The sequence below is a fragment of the Drosophila willistoni genome (assembly GCF_018902025.1).
Source record: "Drosophila willistoni isolate 14030-0811.24 chromosome 2L unlocalized genomic scaffold, UCI_dwil_1.1 Seg72.1, whole genome shotgun sequence".
Taxonomy (NCBI): domain Eukaryota; kingdom Metazoa; phylum Arthropoda; class Insecta; order Diptera; family Drosophilidae; genus Drosophila; species Drosophila willistoni.
The window spans coordinates 566,500-590,086 of NW_025814049.1; the positions used below are offsets into that span (position 1 = coordinate 566,500).

Here is a 23,587-nt window from a genome sequence, read left to right on the forward strand (position 1 = left end):
TATTTTATTCTCCAAGATTCCAACGACTAATTTAAATATCTTCGAAAATAAGACAGAAAATTCAGAAATGAGTAATTATTTTTACTATATAATTCTCAAAAGATACTTAACAAAACACAAATATTAAAGTATTTGTATATTTGGGTTAAAATTATAACGAAATAAATTATTTTTATTGCTTACTAATGCTTAGAAATTTAATATAATTAAATAACTTTTCCATTTCAATAATTTGTAGATCTCGGAATCGCCTATATAGCCACTCATCTGTTTCACGTTCCATTGGTGTCTCGAAGGCATTCCCCGCCTTATTCCATTTGAATTCCTTCAGATCCTTTTGCACACTACGATAAAGACTGCGTACACAAATCGAATGCATAGTCTCCCTATTTTTATATTTAAGGTCCTTTTCGTTTTCATATAATTTTTTTACTTTCTCAAAATCCTCTTCCATGTTCTTGTAAATTGAAAGGAACATGTGATGTGTGAGAGTGCGGGTTTTTTCGTTTTTGAATATTGCCACACACAGGAACTCGCTCTTCTCATCGCATTTATCGTTGGGCGGATTGTTTGGTGCTTCATCACATTTCAGAAGGATCTTACTTAATATGACTGGAAAAGTATTTATATTGATGGTTTTAGCTGGTTCACTTTTGGGTTGATCAATCTCTTTAGTAGCTGCCCATCTTGCAACTCTTTTTGCCTGGTAAACTGGGTAACGTTCCTGATATATTAAGAACAGGCGTCAATGTGGTTAATGATGTTGTAACGGGACTATCAGTTTCGGCCATTATTATTCAATTTTTTTTATTAATATTCAGTGGACTACTAAAGATAAACAATGAGCTGTATATGTAGTTGAAATTCGTTTTATACCAAGTTGATTTCGTTTTTAGTTGGAAATGAAATGAGTGAGCTTTTTGAATTAGTTGTGGGAGTTTTGGCAGTTGACATGAGAATGGCAAAATGTTTATTTACAGGGTGTCATTGCGTATACTTGAGACCATTGTTTACTTGAATTTTTACATGAAAATGTCAATACATTTCTTTAAATTTATGATATTTTGAATATGGATTCAGCATTCAGTTTTGTAATGGAAGTACTTTCTATGTAAAATTTAAATATTTCTACATTTTGCCGATATATTTTCCATAAAGAAACACCCTGTATTTGGTTTGTTTATTTCGTCATGTTTGAAATCCAACAATAGTAAAAGAGCTTTTGCTATTCACAACTACAAACTTTGACAAATTTGACAATTTCTTATAAATAAACAAAGTAAATTCAATTTTTACATTATGGAAAAAGACACTGTGATTAAGGAAGAACAGGCAACAATTGAGGGTAAGCTAATAATTCGATAAACAGTTACAAAAATAACTTTAACAATTGCTTCTTGCAGCAATTTCAACAATGGCCAATAAAGTATTAACCATTGGAGGTGATGACTCAGAGGTGGATGATAGGATTAAAGACCCAGTGCCTGGAAAACATTATGAATCGAATTTTGATGAAGAATTCAAGGAGCGCCTTATCAAAATAATGTTGCCAGGAACTCAACCTTTGCCAGAGAAAAATGATACCAACCTCATTGAACAATTCAGTGCACGAAGAATAGAGAAAAATGGCAAAATAATTTATCAATTTGATTGCAAAGATTTTGGTGGTGGCAGTCAAAGTCGTACCAAACATGAACCTGGATGGACGACAATCAGTGGACCAGCTTATAGTGCTAAATTTGTTCTCGATTTGGTTAGAGAACGTCTGAAGGATGAGTTATGGATTAGGGATAATGTGGTTGAATGCCGAACAAAAGAAACTAAAGAGTATTGCTATATGCAGGGCATAGTTTCTGAGTGCTTAGATAAAGCAAATGAAGATTTCTATAATTATGTTTTATGTCTACAACAACAGTTTAGATATGGCACTGAATTAATACAAAAATAATTATTGTCCTATTTTTAATATTCGTACCTAATGTTTACTTAAGTAAAGACTGACAATCATAAAAAGGAATTATACACTTTTTGCTGTGAAATAAATTCAAATATGTTATTAAATATTACTCTATAGTCACACTTTAAGTTTAGTTGAGCGTTACGTGCCTAGTGAAAGTTAAGTCATGATCGTATTGATAAAATTAACCTCGTTTTGATATTGACTTTATGTGTAATTTATTGCTACAACTTGTTTCTTGGTCTGTGGTGATATATTCTATGTCAAAGTTTATTGACTGTGTGTCGATATTTTTATTAGCTACAGATATGTGTGCAATTGCTGCACCCTTATAAAACACAACCCTCGATGTCTTTGACCTAATGCATTGACCTTGTATATTGTGCACAAGCTTTTTGTGTTTTTTATTATTAAAATTAAACCAAAGGACCATATTAAACAGCTTTTTTAGTCCTTATAACTTGATTGAAGGATATTGATAATGCAGAAAACCCTAAATCGCTGTGATAAATATTAAATTTATTAAATATTTTTAGGTCTGGGCTAATTCATTTTCAGCCTGCCCTCTCATCTTTGTATGTACAATAGATTTATTAATTTTTATTTATATTTTATTTATATGTAAGTAGTTACAAAAAAATATTGTTTTGCAATTGTCCTTGTTTTGTAGAAAAAGCCTAACACACAAAAAATTCATAATCGACTAAATTTATTTACAAAATGTACAGAATTGTCTGCTAATTTTTAAAGTTTTTCTAAAGTTTTTTTTTTCTGTTTTGTTTAAGCAAAAGTCTTGTTCTTATACAAAATATAAATAAATTGTGCTGCCAGCAGCATTTTCTAAGCAATAATTTGAGTTTTTGTTTAACTTAATGCATAAAATTATTTACAAATTAAATTATGATTGAAACTCTTGCAATGGAGAGTTGCCTAGTTTGTAGTTAAGTCAAGGGTTAGATAACATTTTCATCCATTGTGGGTCATGACAGTATCCAAGAGTGTATAATACCTGCAAAAGATATAGAAATTGAAACAATTTTAGCCAATTGTCATGAAATTAGATATATCAAGACTTACGATTTTCACCTGGCGATAGAGTTATATGTATATCCTCACGATTAAGCAAGTGCGCTAAAAATTAAAAAGTATTAAATTTAATAGATTTCATTTCGTTTTTTTCTTTGTTTGTTTAAAACGCACTTGAAGCAACAAGGCAAGAAGAGGGCATGTTTAAATATTTAAATAACTTGTTTCTTTATTTATCAATGCGGCTAAAAATAATAAATTTTTTATATATTATTTTCTTTTCGTTTGTTTGTTTGTTTTGTTGTTTCATTCACTTAATGTTTAAGGTTAAAGGACAGAGAAAAAAAAAATAATAATAATAAAATGAGGCATTTTACATAAATCATAAATATTAAATATGTATGTATTTTTTTGTTTTTGTTTTTTTTCAAGTTTTTGGAAAATTAATTGTAAATAGAGAAAGGATAGAAAACAAAATGTTGGACATGTCTTTCAGAAATTGCATAAATAATTGGCTTAGCTTAGGGTACAGGCTATCACAGATTCAAAGTTGACCCAACCAGACACACATACAAACACACATGCAGTAGAACAAGAAGAAACAGAAGAATAATGAGAACGAAATGCAGCAAGCCAAGCCCCCAAGAAGCCCATGCGTGTTAGGGAGAGCGAGAACTTTGGGTTGGGTTATGTGTGCAAAGCATATGGCTGCTGTGGCGGTTGCGGCTGCTGCTGCTGCGACTGCGGCTGATCGCCTTGCGATGGTGGAGGTGGAGCACCACCATTGCTGGGAACTATGCGTATCATACCCGGCTGGATCCTGACATTTTCACAGGCTTCACACATATTCAACTGCGGATGATTGCGGAATGTACACAAATTGCAGGCCCACATATCCAATGGTTCTTCATCCTCATCCACATCGGATTCCGAGAAGTCATCATCATAGTTGGAGGCTTGTTGCTGCTGTTGTGGGGATTGGAGCTGCTGCTGCTGTTGCTGCTGGAGCTGCTGGAGCTGAAGTTGCTGCTGCTGCTGTTGCTGGATCTGTTGTTGACGCTGATGTTGCAGAAATTGCTGGAACTGATAGTACTGTGCATAGGTGGGCGGTGGCTCCATTGGCAATTGAGGATGCTGCGGTAGCTGTGGTTGCTGTGGCGTCAAACAGGCCGATGTTGGAGCACTGCTGTGTTGCTGTACAAAGTCCAAAGTTGGCACCGTCGGTGCCGGCACTGAATTGAACCTCAACGAATTGGGCGGGTTCTGTAAGCGGTTAACACTTGGACGCTGACGTGGGAATGGCTGTGGCTGTTGCTGGTGCTGTGATATACTCCCAGCTGGTGCTGATTGCTGACGATGCATGGAATTTGGCTCAGGACCAGTGGCATTCATTTGCGGATCTAAATTTTATAATCAAAATTTGTTACCAATAACACTTTTCAATTTGAGGAAAACTTATTTTTCTTACCATTTAACACATTTATCAGCCGCTGACAGTCCTCAGTCAATTTCTTGATATCTCTATCCAGTCTTTCAGATTCCCCAACCGGCACAGGTTCGGTCAATATATTGATCTCCTGCTCCAGCACTAGTAAACGTTTTTTGTTATCTCTCAAGGCATTGGCCAGTTTATCACGCCGATGCTTCTGACGTACAATGGTGGCAGCATGAGCTAAGAAAAAGAAAAAACAACATTTCAAATATTTAAATTGATTATTATTTTGCATATTTTCACTCAATTGTAGGTCTCACTCTCTCTCTTAGCAACAAATTTTTGTTTGTTGATAGAATCAAAAATAATTCTTATTTCTTGTTTTTTTTTTTTTTCTTTGCCTGGCTATTTATATCATCTAATACCTCACATTTTATTACTCTGTTTTGTTGCTAAAAATAATTGCCGAAAATGTTCATAAACAACAAAATTTAAATTTAAATTATGTATAAGTATAAAATTTAAGTCGAAAAGTGCGCAAGCAAAAATCAATCTAATAATAATTTATTTTCGAATGCATTCACAGAGACAGAGAGAGAGAAAGAGTTTCCGTTTTTCTGTTTTTTTTTGTTTTTGGCGTTTTGTTCTATTCTTAGATATTTGATAGATTTCTAACGGAAATAGCCAGCTAGTCAGTCAGTCAGTCAGTCAGCCAGTCGGGACAGTCAGAAGAGTCAGTCAAATAGTCGGGACAGACAACAGGGCAGTGGGCCAAGGGTTGCCAACTATTTTGGTTCGACCAGACGCAGACGTCAGCCAGTTTTTGTGGCGCGAAGCATGAATATGGCAAACATTTTAATTGATAAATTGTTTCATTAATGGCTGTGAGATTTTTCCCATTTTCTTATTCTTTTTGATTCTTTCTCCTTTCCGCCCCCACCCCTCATAAAAAAAAGCAAATTCCAAAAGAATTAAAGAGAACTTAATTTGTTTGTGCGTTTCAACAGTTTTTTTTGTGACATTTAAAGTGCTCATCATTAATGGGCGGCCAACATTGCGTATGCTTAATACCAAAAATTATTTTTAAATGATTATAGTTTCCCTATAAAAATTTCGTTTATTTAATGTTGTTATTATTTTCTTTTCTGTATTTGCCCTGAACTTGAACGCCCCAGAAAAATAAATGGAAAACGTCGCAAAAATCTATGAGAAGAAACACAAGAATATATTTTTTTTGTTGTTTCTTTTGCTTTGGCAAAATAAAATACGATATAACCAAAGCAAAAATAAAGAAAGATAGACAAAATCTTTGTATATATAAACACATACTACCCCTATACATATATGTATATGTATCTTTAGTCTATATAGTTAAGACGTAGCGTGGGCGTGCTCAGTATATACCTATATAGATAAAGATTTGTATACATGTATTTGTGCCGAAGGGCATATTGAATCGCAGCGTAGATAATACGCAAATATCCATGGCGTGCTGCACTTTGAAGAAATCGCAATTCATAGCTTCATAATTGAGGAAATAATGTCAACACCTGGTCATAACTTAAATGCACAAAGAAAAGAATTTGCAGGTTTTGTTTTTGAAATTTGGAATTATCTTAAAGGCATTTGTTGATTATGCCCGATTATCTTTTCCATGCGGCCTTATTGGCCAAGTAAGTAAAGTCACGTGTTGCGTGGAAGAAGTTATCGCTAAAATCAATGCTTTAGAAGCTAGAATTGGTTAAAAGCTATAACAAAAATTGATAAAAACTAGCATTTTACCAAAGAACTATCATAAGAATAGACAAACGGTTGAATATCGACAATATTCTGATCCATTCTTAGGGATGTATGTATATGCATATGAATATACTGATTTTGATTATTGAAAATCTACAATTTTCTAAGTATATGAAATATGTATTCGAATTTGGTGGACAAATTTCTCCAATTTTATCTTCGGAGTAATCTTAATCTGTCTAATCTTCCAATCGTTTTGGTGTGATTTCGATGTATTTGGATTAAACTACAAAATCGAAGAATTCTCCTCACTTTCCTTTTGCTTCTAGAGGCAAATAGCTCTGAAGTCTCTTATACCTAGGGATTTCCCTTATTTATGGCAACAGAATCATATAAATAATTTGGGCAATACATATTTAAATGTTTGTTTTATGTCTTTGTTGATAAAAAAACCAATATTAGTTGACCGATTATAGCTTAACTTCAAATGAGTTTACTCATTGTTTCAAATGGTTCGACTTTTTAAACTGCAATCCTTTGCTTAAATAATCTTTTATTTAAGTAATAAATATACTAAACTTTTAGGTTCAAAAATCCATATTCACAAGACATATGGGAAATGGTCAACAATCGTTTCAAGCTAAGACACACTAGATCAGGGATTCATCAAGTAAATCCTTGGAAAGCTCGACTTTAATGCAGAAAGTCTAGGAGTCTGTCTTATCTGAACGTCTTTGCCAAAGATGACAAGTAATCGAATTCCCAGAAGGAATACGAGTCTCTGTTGATAACAATAACTTTCAAAAAGAGGAAATGGGTCAAGCAAGCGGAAGCTGATAAAACATTTTTGCGAAAAGAAAAAGGCGCCTGATGAATTTCAATCAAATTTTAATGCAAATTGTTTGATTTAAACATAAATTTTTCTGGCTGTGCCTTTTTCTTCTTTTTTTTTTTGGGGCGTAATTCAATTTAGTTTTCAATTGTAAACAATATTGCTTTTGGAGGTAGGAGGTGGGGGAGACTAGGGGAGTGGAAAGACTAGTGTCGATAGCTGATAAGAGGTAAAAACGTCGACGACATCATTCGTTGTTGTCGTCGTCCAATTGATAAGCTCTCTTGATAAGGGGTCTAGTGCCTGCTTGTTAAAGTTCTTTTCCAAATTGAAACGAAATATAGCTAAAGTGCGATAAGTTATAATATTCTCTTTTTGTGTGCAAAACATGTGGCGATTTGTATTTCATTGTCGTCGTCGTCGTCGTTGTCTCACCTTCTCGATCAGCTTCATCCAGGACTATGCCATTGTAGAGAGCCACACTGGGACTGCTGTCGGTGCTGCTGCTGCCATGATCGTTATTATTGTTGTTATTATAATTAGAGGCCACTATATGATTCGCAGCCTGGGTGGGATAGGGGAATACTTCAGGCATGGCTATTGCTGCTGCTGCTGCTGTCGACCCATCGGCATCGAGACTCGATGGATAGACTTGCGTTGCTTGCTGCTGTTGCCGTGGTCCTATGCAACCCGCACTAAAGACACTACCCTCGTCGGTGACAGTTAACTGGAAATTTTTATGGGTTCCACGAACTGCATCAAAACTGGAACTTGAATAGGTAATCCCACTGCCCTGACCACTAGGCGCTGGACCGGCGGTAATATCAATTGCCGATTGAGCAACGCCCGTCGTTGTTGGCTGACGTAGAGTGAGATTGAGCGAGGTGAAACTTTTACGGCCGGCAGTCGTTGTTGGATTGACGGAAGTGGGTGACGGTGGTGTTAAAAAATCGCGTGCATACGGCGGCTCTGGCTGTAGCGTAATAACTGAACGATGGCGTACTGGAGAGGCTTGTAGCGGCGTTGCTGCTGCTGCTGCTGACGGCGACGACGCTGCTGCTGCTGGCGCTGTAGGCGATGATAAGGCATTGAGTGAAATTTCAGACTCGCTGGAGCTCATGGGACTGGTGAGGCAAGAGGAATCATTGGAAAAACTGCTGGGTTTAGGCGCCAATGGGGGTGGCTGTTGTTGTTGCTGTGGCGGCAGGGGTGGTGCTCGCCTTAGTGGCTTATTCAACGAGGTTGGCGTCAAGTCTCTTCGTTGTTGTGGTTGTTGCTGCTGCTGACGTTGGTGAATCTTCTGTTGCAATTGCGTATTCAACTGACGTTGAAGATTAAGTGTTGTGGGTCTGGCCCTCGGTTGCTGGCCATTGCTGGACGGCGGTGTCGTCGTAGTCGGCGTCGGCGTCGTCGTCGTCGTCGTTGTTGGCTGTGGCGTTGGCGGCTGTGTTGGAGCAACCCTTATGGGTTTTAATGGGGTCGGTGGCTTTGTCGCTTGCCTTTGCTGCTGTTGCTGCAACACCTTAGCTGGATAGCTCTGCACTGGTATGGGATGCAGGGCCAATTCTTTTCTCAACATTTGTATACAATTTTCACGCTGATGGCAATTCTCATTGACGCATTGCGTCACTATGGTATCGGGTATCGTTGGAAACTCTTGCTTCATCTCATGGAACAGATGCATAATACTAATATTGGTGCATTGGCAGTTTGGCTTAGTCTTTGCCGGCAGCACCTGTTGACTCTCAGTCTCTTGCAACAGTTGCTCATTGCTACACGAACGACTAAGACTGCATTTGGAGAGCTTGCGCCTTTGTATAAAATGTTGATTCAGTGCCTCGGCAACGGTTTGTGGCTTATTGGTATCTTGATTATCGTGGGACGCTGCTCCGTTTAAATCGCCATTCAATTGATTACTGTTTGCGGTTGCTCCAGGCGGCATTGGTGGTGTGGCCGCCATTTTAGGCCATCGTTTGTCACAAACGCTGCAGACCTGCAAAATAAAAACAAAAGTGTTAGTCAGCGTTTGAAACTAATTCAATTAGATGATTGATTTTTGTTTAATTCTTTAGATATGTAGATTTCTCTGAGCAACAACAACGTGAGAGTAAATTAATTGACTTTGGATTTTGGTGATTGAGTTTTTATATTATGCAAATAAGAAGGTTGGACCACTCATCTCCTCTGCCTCCTTTTGATTTGTCGTAAAACTTTTAACTATTTTCATTTACTCTATATTCTATGTGGGCAAATCCCATTATTCGCAAAATTATAATTCTACATTTAAACAATTGTTAGAGTTGTTTAATTAAAGCTTATCTTTACATCATTACATCATTATTAGTCATATGAATTGCAATAAATTCTCATACAAGATTATTATATTTACCAAGTGAGTTCATTTCACAATGATAAAGATACAAAGCAAATTCCAAACACTTTTTTGAGTAAGAATAATTTTTATAGTTATTTACATACATATATACGCAAGGGAATGGGTTCAATAAAATTGATCGAGCAATTGAAAGTGTTCTATTTTAAGCAATTTTGGATTTTTTACAATATATTTTAGGCCATTCTTGACATGTCTCACTTTAAATTTTACTTTAAACCCATTTTAAACGAGAGTACTTTAACCTTAGAACGTTTCCAAGGTTATTTTTGTCCATTTTAATACTAATCTATTGAGTTAAGTATTGAGACACAGTTTTTGGGAGTTGTGAGACACCAAGTCAGTTAAGCTATTTTTAACATTAAATGTATAAGTGGTTGTTTTTCCACATGTTGTAAACCCTTTCTTTTTTAAATATATTACAATATAAGTACTATACACTACAGGACAGGGTAATTTAAAATACGGTAAACGTTTTGTCTCACAACTCCCAAATGCCATAAAGTATGCTACATGCGGGATTAGAATATAGTTTTCACTAGAAAAGCTTGGTCTGAGAACTCCCAAGTATTCGATAGCAAATACGATTCTATGTTTTCTATCTCAAAAACCTCCAATGAAGATTTATTGTTAAACCAATTTTATTAATTTTAGCTTTTATTTAGTCACTTTACGTACTTTAATAGTTTAAAGTTTAGTTTATTGATTGCACAAATAATTTGGTTTCAAAAATGGATAGAGCGAATAAAAAACTTTTCATCTGCTTCCTTGCTTCTGTCGTTTCTTTTGTTGGTCTTGGCCATATTTATAAAGCCTAGATATGTTCAGTTCTGTTATGACCATCATTTCACGCAAATATTCCACATCATGCTCATAGGCCTTCAATTGCTGGACCAAGTCCTTAATTTGTCCTATTAAATGTTTCTCGGCATCCTTTAGTTCGAATTCCATAAAAACATTGGACCCCACTAAGAGATTTACCTTCTCCAGGGGAGGAACTATCACAGTGGTAAATACCCCAATAGCAGGCTGAAATTTTGCCTCAAATTCAGTTTTATCTTCCATGAATTTCCTCACCAGTTGCAAATTTGATTTAGCAGTCTCAATGCGAATCGTTTGATTTGTATAATTGTGCTCAAGTTGCATTGCCAGTTGGCCATATTTTGCATATTTGGCATTTTCCAGTCTCATGACATTATCGATATTCTTACCAAATTCGGAACGATTCACATAGGTTTCAATATTGTTTATAAATTTGGACTCTTCAATATTTCCATAGGATTTTTGGTGCTTCAAAAGTGGAGGCTTTTCAATTTTCTCAATAAAGGCAAACATATTTATTTGTTGTGTTTTGTTTTTGAGTGTAAGAAAAATGTTCTAAATTTGAAAATAATTTGTACATTAATGAAATTATTTTATAGGCCTTCTATAGCTGTCAATTAACAGTCAATGTCTACAATAAGCAATTTGATTTTCAATTTATTTCAGAGATTTTGAAGAGAACTTTGAAAAATTTTAAGAAAATGTGTTTCTAATGAATTTTGATTATTACATTAATGAAAGATGTGCTTGAAACTAAAACAATTGCAGTAAAAAAACCTCAAAATTTATAATTCGAAATCAATTTTTATTGTCCTTTTAGTTTAATACTTAGAAAATTGTCATAATCTATCTGCCTTAAGTCAATGATCTAAAAAGTCGAGTAAAAACCTGTATTTTATTTTGATTATTTTCACAATTTAATAAAATAAGATATTAAATAGAACGCTGCATGTTTTAAACAGCCCTCGCTTGATTGATTTTATTTTTTTAAAGGCATTATTTCATTGCCCGATTTAGAACTTTGACGAAATACAAATAAAATCTGAAATAAGTGGCGTATAATCTATAGATCCATTCTTTTGTTTTCTCCCTCTATCCCTCAGTCTGTCTTGTTCTTGCTTTATTCACAACATAAACAAATGACAGTGGAAATTTAAAAATATTTATGACACAACTTCATATTGGCATTTAAAATATAAGCATTAAAAAAAAAACAACAAACAAATCTGTGAAAATTGCAGAGGAGGAAAAAAAAGAGATAATTTTAAGTTGAAATAAATATAAAGTAAAAAATGGATTTTCTCTCAGACATCTGCATGTGTGTGTGTGTGTATATATTGACAGATCTTTGGGGCCATTGTCAAGGATGAAAAGAAAATAGATAAATTATCAGGTGCTAAGCGCAAAAAAGTATCTAATTATATAGAGATACATACATATATATACAGACATCATATGGCTATTTGTATTGATGATAGAAATGGTAGATAAGCTATGGTGCTTGGTTAAATGTAAATATAGGGTATACCGACAGGTGGTCCAGCTATTTGTTTATACACAATTCAAACACAAAATGCCACGAGCGGATGTCTAAAGTCAATTATGAGTGGAAATTTATCTCAAACTTTAACAAAGACCATAAATACTATCTCTTTAGCCCTGACTAATATTAAAATGGTTTAACTAATTAAGTGCCCTTTAATAGACATAAAGATAAGCTTTGGTGCCAATTAATATATCATTTTATATGTCCAATATAACTATATACATAGATTCATATTTAATAATAACTTACATTTTGATAGCTAAAAGATGTTTCTATAATAAAACTAGTTAAAAGGTGTTCACTGTTTCAATTTCACAAACAAATTTGTAATTTTTGTTATTAATTTATCTTTAGTTAACAATTTATTATTTATATCTTATATATATATTTCCGAATTTTTAAAGAATTTTTCTTGTTTTTTCTTTTATTTTTCTTTTTGCTTTTAGTACACTTTGTTTTTTCTTTTTTTTTGGGGTTTTCAATTTTTTAAGTTTTTGCTTTTCACGCTCACTTCAATAAACAACACAAAAATTGTTAATTAAATTAAAATTCTCGCGCTGCCAGTGATTTTTCTTTCTTTTTTTTGAAATGTGTGTTTCGAATGCCTTAAATGCCAGCGATAAACTGAACGGAAGAATCAAAAAAAATTTCCCACATTTTGCCAGAAAATAATTTTCACAAACAACACGAGAAAAAACAATTTCAATATTTTTGTTCTTAGCATGAGAGTGAACAAAAGAGCAATGAAGAGAGAGAGAGAGAGAGAGAGAGAGAGAGAGATAGAGAGGGAGAGAGCAACTCTTATTGCTTATTGCTAAGATATTTAAAGTAATCAGTTTGTTGTTAATGTGCATTACGCATACGCTCTGTGGTCAACCACAAAAAGCACTCGTTTATGCAAATTAACTTGCAAAAAAGTTGAGAAACAAGAAGAACCACAACGAATTAATTAAATCATTCAATATTTTTGCCACACTCGGGCCACCCAGGGGCAAGTTCTATGAGGTTGAGCGCCGTTTTGGCCATAAATTTGACATCATGGGAAACTGCCTTTGACTACTTAATTGATAACAGGTGCAGCAGTCGCCCTTATCATTGGCGCCAGTTACCTGTCCATATTTCATTCAAGTATTCTTTATCAAGCAATAAAATAATGGAAAATAGTTGCATGGAATGGAAATTTAATTTATCATTATTACCCTATCGTTTTATCTATAGTTTATCTCTCTATATGAATGGAAATGACATTAAATACTGAAAAATAAAACTTTATTCTGTCTATATTAAATTTTGCTGCATTGTTTCATATAACCTTCTTACCATTTAAGTCCGCTCCTGATTATAAATCATAAAAAAAAAACAACAACAATTTGGCAATTGCTGACTTTTCACCTCTCTTGCTCTCTCTCTCTTTTCCTCTCTCTTCTCTCTTTTACGCATTTCTTTAGCTCTTTGATTTCTTTCCTTCTTTCTCTCAGTCTTTCGTTTTTGTATTAAAAATAAACTTTTGTGTGGGTGTTGTTCTTTTCTTTTTGTGCTTTTTTGTTTTTTGAGAAAATTGAATGAAATATTTTGAAAAAAAAAACAACAATCTATAGGTAAAAGAGTTTTTCCAAAAAAAACTAGAACTAGAACGAAATTAACAGGGATTAAATATGCAAATAATAATAATAAAAAGAAAAAAACATCCAAAAAATTAATAAAAACACCAAATTAAATATATTGGAAAAAAAACGCATTAATTATAAAGCATGGGTCTTAAATTTTCAGCTACAGACCATTTAACATGGCGCCATAAAAAAATTTAAATCAAAAATCATAAATAATGTTTTTTACCTATCTAGAACGAAAAACGCATATGTATATGAATGTATAATATATATAGATAGATTCCAGCTTTTCAAGATCTTAAAAAACAATTATGAAATATTAACAATTTTTCTTTAGATACTCTTGGAATTGAGGGGTATATTGTTTTTGAGAAGCAATTGGAATGGCATGCTGGAAAAATAATCGTTAAACATTGTGTGGATTAAAAAATAACCAGATATGCATGTATTTTGCTTATAGTTTTAGCCGCTAACTATGCCATAAGTGGCAATAGATACATATTTTAACCTCTTAGCTTAGGTTTGATTCTTAAATGCAACATTGAACTCAAGTTTTTGACTTGATTTCAGAATAAAGCTTTATCTTTTTTTAAATTGTTTGTAATTGGAAAAATTCTGAAAGATTTGCAGGTTTAAGTTATTAAACATTTTTTAATGTTAATTGAATTTGCAATTATTATTTTTATTTATTTAGATTTTTTAGATCTATTTTTAATTTACTAAGTTTAATTGTTTATTGGCCTAACAAAGTAAGGTTTTATTTACTTTAATTTTTAATTTTGTTAAGTTAAATTTCAAATATCCTCTGGAAATTTAGTTGAAGAATATTTAGTATCTATTTCATTTTATTATGATTTTTTTTTTGTATAATTCAAAGTAACAAATGATCTGATAAAAATTCGCAAAGTGAGTTGTTCTGGTGAAATCTCTCTTTGTTTCTTTCTCTCCCTTTATCTCTCTCTGTCTCTCTTTCTCGTTTTTTTTATTCTGTTTCTCTCTTCATGGTAGTTCAGATTACCAATTGATAACTTACTTTTAGCTTAAAAACAAGTCACGAGAATTTAGCCTCTCTTATCAACTGATTTCTTGTTAAGTATTGCCCTATTGCTCTTTAATGGCTAATGTGAATTTTGTTTGATTGCAGGCGATCACATGGAAAAACTTTCAACTGCAATTAAACATTTACTAGTTCGATGTACTATCAGATATATTGAGAGTTAAATCAGTTAGATTTCAGGGTCGTTAGGCAAGGAAATGAGCCCAAACTGAACTAAAGTGATTTGTGTGAGTTTTTTTTTTTTATCAAATGAAACTGAAATGGACTGGAATCAAAGTGTCAAGAGTAAAGAAACTTCGAGGCTTCGAGGAAATTAAGCAACTCACTCTGATCTTTTATTTTCGTTTTGTTCCCTCAACATTCCACTAGAGTCAACGCATGATGGGAGAGGGGGGAGAAGTAGAGATGATAAGGTGTAAAGAGGAATGAATAGAGGGCGGGACGAATTGATATTTAAAAATATTTAGCGTATAAATATAAACATTTTTTTTTCTTCTCTTCTTGTTGCCTTTTTGTATTTGCCTTTCAACGAACGAAAGAACGAAAAGAAAATGAAGGAGGGAAAGAAAATGGTAATGAAAATTCATTTCATTTCATTTTGTTTGCCAGCAGCAGCAACAATAACAACAACAACAACAACAAATTTGTCTGCCTTATAGCGGGTGGCAGACAAGCAACAGCAACAAGCCAACAATAACAACAACAACAACCACAACAACACAAACTGCAGACGTAAACGACCTTCACAATTAGCAATATATATATACAAAAGATCTACATATATATAGAGAGATATACCTACACACACACACACACATGCAAGTGGAAATTCGAAAAGGAAATCAACGTCAAATATTGCACATTTTTAGCATATATAAGTACGAAATTGAGAGTACTCGTGTGGAAATCATAGAAATATATGAATATGTCTAAACATATATATATATATATATGTAGGTACATATATAATAACCATCTAGTACATATATTCTATACATTTATTTTAAATATGCTTCAGGTAAATGATGATCATTTTTTTATCGCTTTGCGCATTGTGTGCCAAAAACAAAGAGCCAAAAACGAGAAACAACAACAGCAACAACGACAACCTAAAAGCAAATTAGAAACAAAAAAAAAAACACAAAAAAATATATAAAAGTTTACAAAGTCATTAAAATTATGCCAGGGCGTACCAGGCGCATTTGTTTTGGCTTGACTTGGCTTGGGCTTTGGCTTTGGCTGCGGTTTTTTGGTTTTTGCCCTCTTGTAATTAGACCAATACACAAAATTTCCATTCATTAAAATATTTGAAATACCCTGTAACCATATTTTTAAAAAGTATACACTTAAACGCCATCAATTTGCATTTGTTTACATGGCTGAAAGCTATTTTTAAGTCGTTTTAAAGAAATTAAATAAATTTTCAAAGTTTCTTAGCAATATGGAAGAAAAAATTATACTTAAAGCTTGTTAATAGACAGAGAAAACTTGTTGTGGTTTTTGGTAACTCATTAATCTTTGTCTTCAGTCATCAAACTTGATATTTGACGACAGTTTTACTTAAATTTGAGCGTTAGTTTTAGGTTGAATCTGTGTCAAATTGCCACGTGATATGATAGTAGGTATAAGATCAATTCAAGAATCTTCAAAATTTGTACAACTTGCTACAAAAAATTCAACAAATTTGAGGATCACATGTCGTATGCTTAATGCACACTCATACGACATGTGGTCTAGCTTGGAAGAGACGATATGAATATGATAAATAATCGATTCGTACTAAGTCCTTGCAGTGAACATTATAAAATAAGTCTTTAGTTTACTTTCCCTCTGTGTTGTTCTATTCAATCTAGTCTCTCAGTTTTTTAGCTTTTGGTATGAAATTTGGAATATAAAGTTCTCTCTTGAGCAGATGTTGATATAGGAATTGATGGGATAACTATAACATATAACACACTATAAAAAGATAGAAGGACATGTTGTGGTCTTGCTCTGTTCTAATTGCTGGGTATTCCCAAATCGATCACTTTAAAAATGCCTAAGAAATCTTTTTTATGCTTATTGTTGTTGTTGTTGTTGTTTTTGATGCTTACATTGCTGTGCAGAATTGGTTTTTCCGATGGTTTCGTTTCTATGTACATATGTAATGATTGGAAAATTTGTTGTTTGAAAAAAATAAGCTTAGCAAATAATTGAATTTACATTGTGGGGGGAAATTTTGGCGTGTTGGCACACGAAATTTCCGCTTATTCTTTGTTGTTTATACACAAGAAGCCTGTAAATCTAAATATTACAGGATTTGAACATTTTTTCGTTAGCTAAAAACAATTAAACATAAATTTAGTACTCTATAAAGATGATCAACAAGGTGAAAGGAATTCGCACGTGATGTACAATTCAAAGAATAGATAAACTAATCGACGTGATCGATCAAATACTGAAGGATGATTAACTAAGGATTCTATTGTCTATTATAAAGTAAATTCCGAATGTTGCCAAGAGCCATGAAAATGTTATCATACATTTCATTTTCCATCAAGAGGTCTTTGAAGTGTCATAGAAAATAAAAGTTCTGATTGTGATAACTCTTATAGAGAGTGACATAAATATCTGTCATTCTAAATAAAATAACAAATGACTTTATCAATAAAATTAATCAGTTGGGTTATTACATAGTTGACAATTTATCAGGATTCTACTGCTTTAGAAACAGGATCATAGGAACAGGATCGAACGAACACACAGAGTAACTTGGTCGTTAAGGGAAACCACTTTTCCCATAAAAATGTTAAATGAATAATGCGTAATACATGCTTCAATTTGAACTGATATTAAAGCGTCTAACTTTGTTTGTAAAGAACTGAATATGTTTTGCAAGGAAACTGAAAAAAAGGAGAAGTTTGGAAAATTTTCTTCCAATAGTTTTATAATAAATAAAATGGTCTTATAGGACAGATCTATGATGTATATTAGGGATTTCCCCTGTTTTATCGCTTAACACAGACAGAAATTGTACATGCAATTAAGAAATTCACTTTTTTTGTAGGTCGTTATGCAAAATCTTTTTTTGTTATCCTGGACGTTCGTTAACCGAGGGTCCACTGTATTCAAACTTGTGCCTCAAAATACAAAACAACGTAAATAGTTTAGTCGATTCTTAGCGGTTTACGATATATCTTTCGTAAAATATCTCATTCAACTAGAAGAGAATTATACTTTCTTATTTTACACAAATCAAAAAAGGTTACCCGAATAACTAACATGAGTAAAACAACTTAAAAAATTTAAGTGTTTTTAGCTACTGCTTCGTTAGTTTTGGTTAATATTTAGAAAAATATGTGTTGGTTTGTTGGGGTCAATATTTACTTGATCTTTTGACTCTATCAAACCATATAAAATTTAATTGGATTACGAATTTGGCAACAGTATTTGTACTAAACTTAAAAAACAAAGATTTTTGGAGGTGTGCGGAAAACTTTCAGCACACAGTTCTTTTTATACCCTTGCAAAAAGAGTATATTTTTTTGGTCAGAAGTGTGCAACGCATAAAGGGAAGCATCTCCGACCATATAAAGTATATATATTCTTGATCAGCATGACGAGACGAGTTCAAATAGCCATCATATAGCTCCCATACAAACGGCAAAGTCACGAACAGTGAATTTTCTCAATAACTTCGATATTTTCTAAGCTATTGTCGTGAAATCAAATATTGGTAAGTTCATTATAGCTATAAACAACTGTACCAAATTTGATCAAGATCAGGTCACTATATCATATAGCTCCCATAGGAACGATCTTTCGAAAACAGTGACTTTTGTCAATAACTTCGTTACTTTTAACGCGATTGCTTTCAAATTAAACATTTGTTAGTTTTATATATCTGTTAATGCCTGTGCTGAATTTGATAAAGATCGGGTAACTATATCACATAGCTCCCATAGGATCGATCGGTGCAAAACAGTGACTTTGATCAATATCTTCGTTATTTCCTATGCTAAGATTGTAGGCCGTTCTTTCGCAAATATTAGCCTTTTTAGATAAAACGTTTTTCCACTTTATTGGCTAAGGGAAAGGAAAAAGTTACCAAAAAAGTTGCAAGGGTATACAAACTTTGACGCGGTCAAAGTTAGCCCCGGCCCTCTGGTTAGTTTTCTCCTATCTAAATTATAAATATTTAAGGTCAGATTTTAATTAATATTTATTTAAATATAGTAATTTTCTGTCAAAATGGAGATGATATTTGTTTTACCAATAAATTTTCATATAAATAGAAATACATCATTAAAACTAAGAGATTATTTGGACAAATCGATTTCTGTACGTTTGTTTTCCCTTATTTGGAGGAAATCGTACTTTGATTGAATCAATTCAATAGTGGAAAATAAATTTGTTTTAACATGGCGTCAAAACATTTTGCTGGAATTGTCATATCACCTTCGAGTGGTCATTATCACTTAAGAACCCTAGAGACTATGAAAGGGTTTCAAGTCTTATAAAATTGTCATTTATTTTGTGTTCTATTTTTAACTTGGGTATCAATGCATTGACCGGAAATATTGTCTGTCTGGCCCATGTCAAAAAAAAAAAAAAAAAAAATAAAAAGAGAAAAAAAGTTTACAAAAATAATTTGCAAAACACAAAACATACGGACAACAAAAGACTACAAAATAACAGAAAAAAATTAAAAAAACGGAATGAAGAAAAAAACTACTAAATAGATAACCAAAATGAAGAAGAATAAGAAGACAAAACAAAAAATAACAACATGGAAAACAACTTTCACTGTGTTGAAAATTAAATGAAAATTATGTGAAATGTGAAAATTATAAATCAAATGCAAAGACATGAAATGAAATGAAATGGAAAAAACACACACACAAACACACACACACACACCCTAAAGTCCATAACGAAAAGACCTGAAGAAAAAAAAAATGGAACAAAAATAATTTTTGTATTTTGTATTTCATTTTCTTTAAATTTTGCTTCTTGTTGTTGTTCTTGTTGTTGTTGTTGCTGCTTGTATTTTTGTTGTATGCTCGCCAATAATTTGAAGAGGCGTTTTGCGGAATTTGTTGCAGACGTCAGGCCTTGGACTGACGTCATTTGGGATTTGGATGCCAGGAGCAAACCAGATCGAGAGATATAGAAACTGTTCAGGATGGTGATGGTGGGGGGCGGCAAGGGGGTATTCAATTTGAGAATTTCGGAAATTAAATAGAAGAATATGTGAAACTCTCGCGGCGTACCAATCTTTTTGGCGCAGTGCGAAAATCTATATAAAATTGATAATACTATATGTACATATATATGGTGTTATTTATTTATTTATAATCATTATTATTATTATCATCATCATCATGTTCTTGGGCCAAAATGTTAAAATAATTAAAACGCAGTTATTTATAGAGAGCTGGAGGCAAAGAGAGAGAGAGAGAGAGAGCAAAGAGAGAGAAGGTACTAACCAATAACTAAAGTAAACATTTTAATCAGCCACCACCAAAAACAAAAGCACAAAAATTGATAAGAGATATCTAAATTCTATTTAATGTACATACCAGGTATAGTATAAGTACATATATATCGGGTATACCTTTTTTGGGGGGAACTTTTTACCATGACCAGCGGAATTATTATGTCAATCTATTTTTTCTGTTGCAATGAAAATATTTCGATAACAAATATACACATACGTATGTATGTATATATTTTCTCAGTGCCTTTTGTGATTATAAGTTGGCGAAATGTAATGAACATTTAGCAATTCTCAAGAAAAATTATAATAAAATTATTTAAATAAAACCTGTTGTAATTATTATTACTGAAATGCCAAAATTGACTTCGTACAAAGTGAGAAAACCTACAGAAAGTGTAGTCAAATGTTCCAATGAAGGAATGTCTCGAAGGTAGTTCGGGGTCGGGGAAATTGGAAAGGATTGTGGTTAACGAATACTTTTTTTTGGCATACACTTATTACATTTTCTTTCTAAAACATTCACTAATACTAGAACGATCAAAATATTAATTTGTGCCACTGCTGCTTAAAGGAAAAGGTTATTTTCCTCTAAGGACAATGCCAACCGCTAAGGAGTAGGCGATACACTCTCCGTGGCGAATTGACAGGCCTGAATGCTTTAAGCCATGTACCATAAGCCGCTTTCTTTGTGTCGTTCATAATTAAGCCACTGATAACCTATACCAAGAGCGTGAGGCGTCTAGTAATACTATTCCAACATTCCTGGATAATGTTCTGAATATGTATTGCAATTCTCTTTCAATTCAAAGCAAAGGACTGCTGTGGCTTTATGGTAAATCCGCTACTATTTTCCCATAATTCCTGATTAATCTCCAATGGAATTCTTTGAGTGATACATTTTGATTCATGGTGTTCTTTTTGAAACATTCATAACGTGAACTGGGAAATAGAAGGACCCTTTTTGTTATATTCTTTATTTTTATTCTATTACCACGATCGAGTTTTTTGTTAACGTTTATTGTCTACTTTTCTGTGGTTCAAAAAGTTTATTGTCATGGTTTGATTTCGATTGTAACATTTAACTACCACATAATACTAGAATTTCATTACGAATTAGATTTTAATGTTATCACATGTCCAAGTGCTAAAGAAACCTTGCCTAATGGCATACCAATCACTCTAGCCCAATTTCAACTGAACTCGGCTATAAAATAAACTTCTCACCAAATTGCCCCTGGCCTCCTTTATGCAAACAAAATGCTGAATATTGAATTCATTTACAAAATACGTCACAAATGTCTTATGTCTGTGTTCTGAATACACATTTGAATAAATACCTGATCAGCATTAACAATTGTTTCAAAAGCACAACAGAACTACAACAATTATATTATTGTCATATTTTCATATAATAGTTTATGTGCATAAAAAAAAAAAATCACCGATCTAAAGGCGTGCATGTCACTATCAACTTTAGATACATATACAATCATATATAGTACAGATGCCGGGGAAATTCCCGCAATAACAAAAACAAAAACAAACTGAATGTACGTTTGTGTGTATGTAAATACATATAAATATGGTTAATATGTATATGAGTGCTTTGTGTGAGAGGAATCCTATAACAAAAACAAGTCAAACGAGGGTAAAATATGAAACAATTTCGAGGGGTAATTTTAAAAATTGGAACCATTCGTATTTTACTTTTTGCAAGGGAATATATGTATATACCAATGAATTGCACAAAATATAGAGAAATATGCATTTTATTTAGCTTTTATTTAATTAAGTTCTTTCTAAATTGAATTCTTTTTAATTTTTTGACAATTATGGAGAAATACAGTGTAAACTTTGTAGATAATTTTCATTTCAGTTCATTGGTTTACTAAGGAAACAAGTTATCAAGGTTTTTTTTACAAATGTTTAAATAAAATAAATCAAACATAAAAAAAAACATGCAAATTATTATCCAAAATGTTAGAATATAAAAATGTGAGTTAATAAATTTATTTTCCAGCTTGATTTCACTTTAAAATAAGGACATATGCCTGTATTTGTCAATATGTAAACAAAAAACAGCTGATTGTGCAAATTTTTAGTGTTGAAAAACACTGCGAGAGCAAGATGATCACTTTTTAACACTAAAAGGAGCAACCCTAAGGATTAAAATATTCAAACTTTTGAAATAACTCTCGCACCTGCCAAAACAAAGGCGCCTTCAGCTTATACAAGTGCAAAAAGTTTGTTTTTTTTTTCTGAACTTGTTTCAACAGAAAAACTAAGTCACCGAAAATACATATAATGACAACTTATTGTCATTGATAATGTTAACGAAATACACAAACAACACTAACAAACAAACACACACACACACACACGCAGATCTACGTTTATATATGTAGATCGAAAATCAATATTTGCACTTTGAGATTAGAAAATTATGGTCGGGGGACAACAATCTAACCAATACATGGACAAATAGTAGATATGAATACATATATTTACATATTTTCCAAAAGAAATTAAGGCCATTATGGCAACGGGATTGTTCAGTTTCTGTTATCAGGCGGAAATTCTCAAACACACACACACACACAGACAGACAAATCTACAGTTACGTGCATACGCACACAAAGACAAAAAGTCAAATCAGCCAATGAGCGCGAAAGAGAGAGAAAGAGACACGTCAAAACTACCGCTCAAAACCAGGCAAAACGATAAAAACCAGCTATAGCAAATGTTTGGTAGTTAGAGCGAGATAGGGCATGAGCGCATAAAAACAGGTGACATTGGCAGCGCAGCAGCAGCAATAACAACAACAACAACAACCCAAGCACTACGCAATAGTAGATAAAAGGAAAAAAAGAGGAATTTCAAAATGAAATGGTTAAAAAATTAATATCACGAAAGTAACCACCCACCCACAATTGCCCTACACTCCGCCCCACCAAACTTTGGTTACAACTTGTTGCATGTATTTACACACACACACACATACATTTACATATATGTATTTAAAGGTGCGCGTGGGTATGTGTCTTTGTTGTTGTCTGTTCTTATTTCTTTTTGTTGTTTAATCTGCCAATTTACTTACAATATAATTTCAAGTTGTTGAAACGCTTTGTCTTCCTTTTTTGTTTATCGCATCAATTTTTTTATTTTGATTTGCACTTTTTTTCTGCAATTTATGTGCTCTTAAGCTTTCACCTTTCGTTTTTTTTTTAAATTTGTGATCAGCACCCCCGCACACACACACACACATACAGACACAAGCAGAAACGCAAACAATTTCCGCACTCCGCAACGACGCGTTTTGTTTTCAATTTTATATTTTTAATTTTCACTAAATTTCACAAAAAATTGAAAATTATTATTTCTTTTCGACACCGCTCCGCTCTTTGCCAACAGAATTATGTTAAATGACTGTTAAAAATTGTTTTGAAACATTTAACAGTCTGTAAAAATACTGGATCATATCAGTGTTGCCGAAATGTTTTCAGGAAAAGTTGCTAGCGCGACGTCTAAAAGGAGCTAAAAAAAGCTAACTTTAAAATTGCCAACTAAAATTGATTAAGACATAGCTAACATAAAGTAGCTAAAATTAAAACAATTCAATGTTGTTACTATTTCATCGATGAACACCAACTCATAATATCCAACGCTTTTATCGCTTTCATAATTAGCCTTTCAA

The 23,587-nt window shown here is 33.0% G+C and overlaps 3 protein-coding genes across 4 annotated transcripts; 1 reads left to right on the top strand and 2 right to left on the bottom strand.

Annotated features, from left to right (window-relative positions):
• Positions 1-1,201: 1,201 nt before the first annotated feature.
• On the top strand, positions 1,202-2,061 carry LOC111519868. The gene is made up of 2 exons (XM_023182202.2): positions 1,202-1,345; positions 1,404-2,061. The coding sequence occupies exons 1-2, from the start codon at positions 1,300-1,302 to the stop codon at positions 1,946-1,948; spliced, it is 591 nt and encodes a 196-aa protein (XP_023037970.1). The 5' UTR covers positions 1,202-1,299; the 3' UTR covers positions 1,949-2,061.
• Positions 2,062-2,864: 803 nt separating this feature from the next.
• Positions 2,865-23,306, bottom strand: LOC6637980 (putative mediator of RNA polymerase II transcription subunit 12). Of its 2 annotated transcripts, XM_023181977.2 has the most exons (6): positions 22,991-23,306; positions 7,423-8,980; positions 4,452-4,655; positions 3,793-4,383; positions 3,035-3,088; positions 2,865-2,966 (listed from the first exon to the last, which is right to left on the bottom strand). In XM_023181977.2, the coding sequence occupies exons 2-6, from the start codon at positions 8,945-8,947 to the stop codon at positions 2,938-2,940; spliced, it is 2,403 nt and encodes an 800-aa protein (XP_023037745.1). In that variant the 5' UTR covers positions 8,948-8,980; positions 22,991-23,306; the 3' UTR covers positions 2,865-2,937. The 2 variants fall into 2 exon arrangements, with proteins under 2 accessions (XP_023037745.1, XP_002061056.1); XM_002061020.4 differs by lacking the exons at positions 2,865-2,966; positions 3,035-3,088 and having other exon boundaries at positions 3,193-4,383; positions 22,991-23,305.
• Positions 10,055-10,756, bottom strand: LOC6637941 (prefoldin subunit 3). The gene has a single exon (XM_002061019.3). The coding sequence runs from the start codon at positions 10,712-10,714 to the stop codon at positions 10,136-10,138; it is 579 nt and encodes a 192-aa protein (XP_002061055.1). The 5' UTR covers positions 10,715-10,756; the 3' UTR covers positions 10,055-10,135.
• Positions 23,307-23,587: the final 281 nt, after the last annotated feature.

Excerpts from the sequence above, each read along its gene's own strand:
- LOC6637941 (XM_002061019.3), bottom strand. The coding sequence starts at position 10,714 with ATGTTTGCCTTTATTGAGAAAATTGAAAAGCCTCCACTTTTGAAGCAC.
- LOC6637980 (XM_002061020.4), bottom strand. The coding sequence starts at position 8,947 with ATGGCGGCCACACCACCAATGCCGCCTGGAGCAACCGCAAACAGTAAT. Across the intron at positions 4,656-7,422 it reads GGATGAAGCTGATCGAGAAG|CTCATGCTGCCACCATTGTA; the intron begins GTGAGACAACGA and ends TCTTTTTCTTAG. Across the intron at positions 4,384-4,451 it reads GCTGATAAATGTGTTAAATG|ATCCGCAAATGAATGCCACT; the intron begins GTAAGAAAAATA and ends TATAAAATTTAG.
- LOC111519868 (XM_023182202.2), top strand. The coding sequence starts at position 1,300 with ATGGAAAAAGACACTGTGATTAAGGAAGAACAGGCAACAATTGAGG. Across the intron at positions 1,346-1,403 it reads AGAACAGGCAACAATTGAGG|CAATTTCAACAATGGCCAAT; the intron begins GTAAGCTAATAA and ends TGCTTCTTGCAG.